The sequence below is a fragment of the Triticum aestivum genome, chromosome 2B, assembly GCF_018294505.1.
Source record: "Triticum aestivum cultivar Chinese Spring chromosome 2B, IWGSC CS RefSeq v2.1, whole genome shotgun sequence".
Taxonomy (NCBI): Eukaryota; Viridiplantae; Streptophyta; class Magnoliopsida; order Poales; family Poaceae; genus Triticum; species Triticum aestivum.
Genome location: NC_057798.1, coordinates 159,478,719 through 159,486,566, shown reverse-complemented (window position 1 = coordinate 159,486,566; position 7,848 = coordinate 159,478,719). Strand labels below are relative to the sequence as shown.

General features: G+C 50.9%; 1 protein-coding gene across 1 annotated transcript; it reads left to right on the top strand.

Moving 5' to 3' along the window:
* The first annotated feature begins 4,916 nt into the window (after positions 1-4,916).
* On the top strand, positions 4,917-5,234 carry LOC123040922 (probable transcriptional regulator RABBIT EARS). Its single transcript, XM_044463639.1, has one exon. It carries the CDS (start codon positions 4,917-4,919, stop codon positions 5,232-5,234), a length of 318 nt encoding a protein of 105 aa, XP_044319574.1.
* Positions 5,235-7,848: the final 2,614 nt, after the last annotated feature.

Here is a 7,848-nt window from a genome sequence, read left to right as displayed (position 1 = left end):
CATGGATTGATCGTAAACTGAAGCAGCCACTAGCAGCCAACATAAACGATTGGGCATCATTTGCTCCGCTTGCATAAATGCATCCGGGGTGTTGTATATTACTTCCTCCGTTCCGAATTACTTGTCGCACGTATGGATGTATCTAGATGTATTTTAGTTCTAGATACATCCATTTCAGCGACGAGTAATTTAAAACGGAGGAAGTATAAATAAGGTATCTCCATACGCGCATATTTTAGTTGATATGAACTTCGAAATCCTTTGTAGAACGGAACAGCAGAAGCATCCAGAATTCGTATGCTCATTTGATGTCTAATCAAAAGACAAGGATGAAGCGAGCTACACAAATGGCCTACGGAAACAAATAACGCAACACACTCGTTTGATGTGCAATCAAAAGACGCCCACAAAAAAAAAATGCCGTCCAACTAAAAAAGTGCACAAGCAGGCGTGACAATGAAAGTCGGCGCAACGAAGCGCGCGTTAGCTTCTAGGGGAATTCCATGCACGGTATGATAAAATTCAGGTGGTCGGTTGGCCTATCATCTCCCCTTCGCTCACATTCACCCTAACCCTGTCTGTCAGTAGCCCTCTATCCTACCAGGGCTATGGGCCACTTATCATTGGGCCAACAGCTTTGGGCTGGTTGTCTAGGCCCATCAAGACACTTAGGAGCTGCAGCGCGGTAACATATCTACATATACTCTTATGAGTGCTTGCATTTTATGAAGTGTAACAAAGCTATCAAACACAGACATTGTGTTCTTAAATTGGATATGATGAAAGCATATGACAGGTTGGAATGGGACTACTTAAGAGCAATAATGTTGAAGCTGGGTTTTCCTCATAGATGGGTTGATGTTGTCATGAACATGGTCACATCAGTTTCATATTCAGTTTTATTTAATGGAAAGAAATTGGAGGAGTTTAGACCTAGCAGAGGTATTCGTCAGGGAGATCCTATCTCCCCTTACCTGTTCTTACTGGCAGCGGAGGGCCTTTCAGGCCTATTGAAAAATTTAAGTCAGACATCTCAACTGGGTGGGATACAAGTGGCGCCCTCGGCACCACCTGTTAATCACTTGTGGTTCGCGGATGATAGCCTGCTGTTCTTTCAAACAACTGGGGTAGGGGCGAATGAGGTATCAAACCTGTTGGAGAACTATTGCCAGCCTTCAGGTTAGAGAGTCAACCCTTCAAAGTCTTCTATCTTTTTTAGTAAGGGGTGCCCAACCACTATTAAAGATGAATTAAAAACACCTTAATGTTCCCAATGAATCTTTGAACGAAAAGTACCTCGGGATGCCTTCTGATATAGGTACATCAAAGAATGGGGCTTTTAAGTATCTGAAAGATAGGCTATGGAGCAAGGTGAAGGGTTGGATGGAGAAATGCTTGTCATCTCAAGGAAAGGAAGTCCTGGTGAAATCAGTGGCACAAGCAGTGCCATTTCTCTCAATGTCTTGTTTCAAGTTACCAAGGGGGCTACGTGAGCACCTAAACAAGTTGATAAGACAATTTTGGTGGGGTAGCAAGGAGGGTAAAAGGAAACCAGCTTGGGTTTCCTGGAAGTCTATGACTCAGCCAAAATATATGGGAGGGCAAGGTTTTCGTGATTTTGAGCTTTTCAACCTAGCTCTCCTGGCAAGACAGTCATGGAGACTTCTACAGCAACCAGATTCTTTGTGTGTGAGAATATTGAAGCCAGTCTACTACCCTCAAAACACAATTCTGGAAGCTGAACTAGGCAACCGGCCATCTCAAGTATGGCGGGCTATTATGGAGGGGAGAGATGTACTCAAGAAAGGGATCATTAGGAGAGTTGGAGATGGTGCAACAACAAGAATTTGGGCGGATAACTGGATACCAAGGATCGCTACTATGAGGCCGTTAGTTTGTCTCTCGGCCAACCCCCCTCATTTAGTAAGCGAGTTGATCGATGCACACAAAGCAGCATGGAACAGAGAAGCCTTGGATGCAAACTTTATTACGACGGGTACTTTGGCAATTTTGGCCATCCCGGTTTGTACCAGGCAGATGGACGACCACTGGGCTTGGAACTTTGAAAGGAACGGAGTATTCTCGGTAAGATTTGCATACCGAATGCTCACTAACACAAAACGTAGAAGGGAGGAGTGGTTAGAAGGAAGGTCCGGTTCCTCTGATATTGAAGCAGAAGCCAAATCTTGGGGGACTTTGTGGTCTGTTCAAGTTCCTGGAAAATTTGGCATTTCATGTGGACGTTATCCAAGCTTTCGATCCCAACAGAGGACGTAAGACATGCTAGAAAATGGCGGATGATGATAAGTGCCAGCTTTGCGGGACGAGAGACTCATGGCGACACTCATTGTTTGAATGCTCAGTTGCCAGGTGTGTTTGGGCCCTAGTAGATGAAGACATACTTGAATTTTTACAGGCATCGGCGGAGCCGAATGCCAAGGTGTGGTTATTTGCAGCTATTGATCATTTACCTCGAGATAATCTGGTGACGATGGTGGTGACTATGTGGGCAATATGGTGGGCGCGACGGAGGGCTATCCATGAGGGAGACTTGCAAAGCCCACACGCGACTCATTCATTTGTAAAAAGCTTTATCGCGGAACTCGCAACTCTCCAGACTGGGACGGGGCCATCAAATGGTGAGACACACACAACTGCACGGTTTATTGCCAGGCAAGGATGGAGGGCGCCCGAAGTTGGAACTGTTAAAATTCAAGTCGATGGAGGAGTTTCAAGAAATGGGAGAAAAGGGGCAGCCGCTACCATATGCAGGAACCATGATGGACTTTTCCTTGGATCTTCAGCAATGGTTTTTGATGAAATAAGTGATCCACCTATGTTGGAAGCATTGGCTTGTCGTGAGGCTCTTGCCCTAGCTCAGAATCTGTATGTAGACCATATTGTTGTTGTGTGCGACTGCAAGACAGTTGTGGAGGAAATTAAGAAGGGGTCAGAAGGAAAATACAACACTATCATCAAGGAGATTTAGGCCCAGGCTACTGAGAAGAATTCCTCTGTAAGCTCGTGAGACAGTGAGTTGGTACTTTCCTCCCCCTCCCCCCGCGTCTTCCCCTCCAGGACGACTCGGGGGCCCCAAACCCTAGCCCCGCCGCAGCCCTCCTCCCTCCCCTCCCCCCTCGCCGCCGCCCGAGGCTGCCGCTGGGCAAGCCCGGGGCACCGCCAAGGAAGGTGGCGGCGGGGCCTTCGCTGCTCTGCATCTGCTGCAGGGGGCTGCATGCTCCGGGGCGGCGGCCCTGGTCGGAGAGGCGTCACCGGCCTTCGGCAGGTGGTGGCGCGGGCGTGGACCGGCGACCTCGGCCGTGGGGATGGCGGGCGAACCGGAGGACGTGAGCCAGGGCGTGCCTGCAACCTTGGTTGTTTGCGGCACCAGATCTGGCCACCCCTGCATCCTCTATCTCTGGATGAGTCATGCCACGGCCGGATCCGGTTTGCTTCGTCGTGGGGCGCCGATTCTCGTGCCATTGGTGAGTGGTTGGCGGGGACGTGAAGACCGGGAGAAATCCCAGGCCGGCCTTGCTGGTCTCGACGGCGGCGACGCCCGAGGGCGCCGCTCTCCTCCTTGGAGGCGCCGCCAGGGTATGTTCCTCTGTCCCCTCCCCCTCCTTGCCTACCTTGTTGGGCGGTGGCGGCGCCCTTGGCGTCGCGCCCTTCCTGAAGGCGCCGTTTTTGGGAGCTAGGTGGGTGTGGGGTTTCTCGGAGATAGGTTTCGTGTGCAGCGGCAACGGTAGCTGACCCCCCTCGACGACGGCGACTTCCTAAGTGACTATTTTGAGAGCTCTACGGTCTGCTGCGGGGTGCCCTGCCTGGCCCATGGTTCCTCCTGGGCGAGAGGGGATCGGGTTCCCCTCCTACGACGGCCCTTCTCAGCGCACCTTGAGAGCTCTCCGGTACCTGCACTTCGGTTCTCAATGTCTTCTTGCGAGTTCTAGCTGTTGCTCGACTTCGTCCGTTCCGGCAATTCTTCCTCTTTCATGACCAATCCGTGGGATTTGGCGGTGCCGTGCTCCTGGTGATCTGTTCGTGACTTGTTGGGCGAGCCTGGTTTCTTTCCAGATGCAGCCTTCCGGCGACTATCTGTCAGGTTCTAGGGTGAACTGCTCTCTTGTCAACGGTGCGGCGCCTTTCGAGCCAGGCGAGGAGCCAGGGGCCTTCTTTGACATTTGGAGCTGGGCGGATGTGTTGGGTCGGGGATGCTGGTGATTAGGCGACAGCGTGCCCTGCTTCGTCGTTGGACGTGTTGATCCAGTACGGGCATCCTTCTTCTTCCACGGCGTTCTGATCGCGTTGAGGACCTCTTCATCACCGAGCGGTGCTTCTCCCTGATGATTTTTGTTAGCTTGGTGTGTAGGAGGCTTGTGAGCTGCTTTCCAGCGCCTTTATATCTTGCCATTTTCTTTTCTTTCTTGTGCTGGTTTCGAGTTTGTAATCCTGGCCGGTTGATGGCTTTGTTAATTCAAAGCCGGTCTTCTTCTTGAGCCTTCGTTCCAAAAAACAGTGAGTTGGTCCCTAACACTGTCACGGCAACACGCACTGATGTACGCAAACCCATCTGTATATAACTAGCTTGGCATTCTCGCCGATCCCTACGCCACGCCAAGCAAGAGCGTCGTCCTGTATTCGCCAACGAGGGCGGCAAGGGAGCGCCGGCCGGCCGGCCGAGTAGTTTACTCGATCGTGGTTCCGTCCAAACGCCAAAACTAGACGACAAATCAAGCCATGTCCATCAGCCCCCGGCCTCCCCGATGCTACCAACTGGAGTAGCAGCCGTTTCTATCTGTCACTATATAGCACACCTGCCCTTGTTGCCTCAACACATTTCTCCTAACTTGGTAGTTACCACCCAAAACCCTAGAAGCTCCGCACAAACACCGACTCGTAACTTTCGAAAGCAGCATATGGAGGGAGGGGACTTCCACAAGAGCGGCTCACCAGAGGATACTGGCGGATCAAGGCGGGCGCCGGCATACTACGAGTGCAGTTTCTGCAAGAGGGGGTTCACCAACGCGCAGGCGCTCGGCGGGCACATGAACATCCATCGCAAGGACCGCGGTGGCAGTGGAGGCAAGTCTCGTGGGGCTGCGCCGCCGGCTGCCGGCCAGCAAGACGGTGCCGGTGGGAATCAGGCTCACTTGGGGCTTACCTTGGGAAGGAATGGGGACAGCGGGGAGGACGTGGACTTGGAGCTCCGGCTTGGCCACTACCCTTACAACTAGCTAGCCGGCCGGCCGGCCGGCCGGCAGGCCATATAGATCATTAATGTTTGTTAACTGCTTGGAGGATTAATTAGCTATACGGTACTCGCCAGTACTGATTTGGTAGGTCATTTCGTACTTTGTTTGCTGTTTTATTTGATTTCGAATTTGGTTAATTTGTTGTAGTTTGCTACTAGGTATACGAATGAAAGTAATGGATCAGAGTATATGACCAATAATCGAGGAATCTGATGTGTGATTTTTCGTGTAAATATGCACGTCGATTGGGGCCATGGATGAGTATGAGATCAGCTGTTGAATGCTTAGTTTAAGAGTAAAAGGCACTGGCGGTCAGAAAACTTGTCCTTCGGGTGCACTTAAGTCACACTACTTGCAAACCGAAAAAACTCGTCATTGAACTTGCATTGCGGGTGCATCTAGGTCACATTGGCCATCTGGACCGGCCTGCCGCTCGGTTTTCTCTGTTTCGGGGTCACGCGAGGCGCACCTGACCTGGGTGGGGGCTTGTTTCTTTGCACAAAAGCCCCTGGTGGTTTATTATGAGGGTCGTATTGCAAACAAGATATTTTATAAAACATGCCCTTTCCCCTTTCCCCTTCTCGATCCAGAATTAGAAACCCTAGTTCCCAAATCGAAAATCAAATCCCTAGCCGGCGAGATGGTGGCGGCGTTGCTGGCAGCGAGACCGAGAGTTGTGGCAGTGTACCTTCTGTTTGAGCAGTGGTAGCTCTCCCGTCGGAAGTAGCCGCGCCGTCGTCGCTGTGGTAGGCAGTGTGGCAAGCGCCGGTGTCAGCGAGGAGAGCGTGGCATTGTGTAGCCGCGTCATCGTCGCTGGAGGTAGTAGCGGCGCAGTCGTTCCAGTGAGGTCCTCCGCGCCGCTCGTGGGATGGTCTCTTATCCCGAACTCGTGTGTCTTCCCTCAGGAGGTGTGGCAGCGCGTGAGCCGGATTTTTGCCCCGCGCGAGGCCGCGTTCTCATCGTTCACAGTGCTGGCATGGCGGCGCTAGAGCAGGCATTCCACGGGCGAGCGCTGTATGCCACTATCATTGGACAGCTGCGGAGCATGGTGACGCTGGAGGCACTCGCCGCAGCGATGGTGTCTCATTATGCCATCCAGGCAGCGGCCATGAAGGTGGAGGTGACCAGCCAACCATTCCACTTTTTCGTGCGCTTTGACTCACTGAGGATTGCACTCATATGGTGCTCGCGTCGGAGCAGGTGCGTAGCGGCGGCAGCAGAATTAGTTTTCAATGTTGGGTAAGTTTGTCTCGTGGTAGGCCGTCGAAGCTGGAGTACAAGACAACGTTGAGTCTGGAGGGGTTGCCGAAAGAGGCCTGGGACCCAGATACCGTCAACCTGGTGCTCGCCGTTGTTGACGATGAGCTCATCGACATGCTCCCGGCTATTGACAAATGGGTACTGCCGTGCACAGGGTGGCTACACAACCGTAGTGTCATTCCGAAGGTGCTCTATCTCTGTTCCGGCTCCTACTCTGCAGCCTTGGACGCCAGACTCCAACGACGAGAATGCTCATTCACCACCGTGCCCGAACTCTTCAATTGATCGTGGCACCATTGATTTTCCAGTTACCACGCATCTCAAGGAGGTCACCGACCGTGGCCCATTGCTAACTGAAGAGTTGGCCGATGAGTTACTCCCCGACGAAGACGCCGATCTCAGCTGCAAGCACATTTCACAACCTGGCGCAGCAAGATAGATGGTACTGGACCTGGACCATATGGTAAAGCTTAAGCGCGAAGAAGTGCAGATGTAGTGTTGGATATGCAGGAGTTGGAGTTGAGTATGTTTTAGTTGATTTGTCAGTGAAGGTGTGTGTTATGTTGTGAACTTGTTAGTGTAAGAGTTGGTATTGTAAGCGTTGTCATTTGTGTTATTGTAAGAGATCTATATGTTAAAAATCAGTGATCTGTTGCATGTTTTTCTATGAAAATGGGCTAAAATAGCTGACTGCCGGTGCAAGTAGTGTGACTTAAGTGCACCCGAAAGACAAGTTCTCTGATCGCCAGTGCCTTTTACTCTTAGTTTAATAATTTCGTGAATGTTGTGAAGGGGCCCCACTCAGCATTTGTGTCTTTATTATCCACGAAGTATATCCCTGTCTTTGCATAGGTTTATGATGTGAAGGTAATTCTAGGTGGTAGTAAAAGCTTACTGCTTAGTTACCGGGGATCACGGAGAATCCTTAGTGAGGCCGCATCCACAGGGAAACCCTTAATTATCATGGGTTGTAACCCTCAGAGGGGGGACTATGATGGTGGCGTGCGTGGCATGATGTCTACCACGAGTAGAACGTGTTTTGTACTCAGCTCCACCCAGCATAATCGTCAATAGTGGCTCAGGTATCCGCTCATGCGATGTGTATGCATAATAGTACTAGAAACATACCAATGGGGATTCCAGACTCCTTGAGAACACCTTTTTTATTCTGTTATTTTACTGTTATTTACCATCTTTGTTTTTAATTTACTTTTTATGTTATTTAGTTACTGTGACACCCGGATAATCAAGCTACTGTAACTCTGCTAATAATGCCACGTCACCTCGATTACTGTTGCTAATCTCGCGTTAGTTCGAAACCGATTCAAATTCAAAT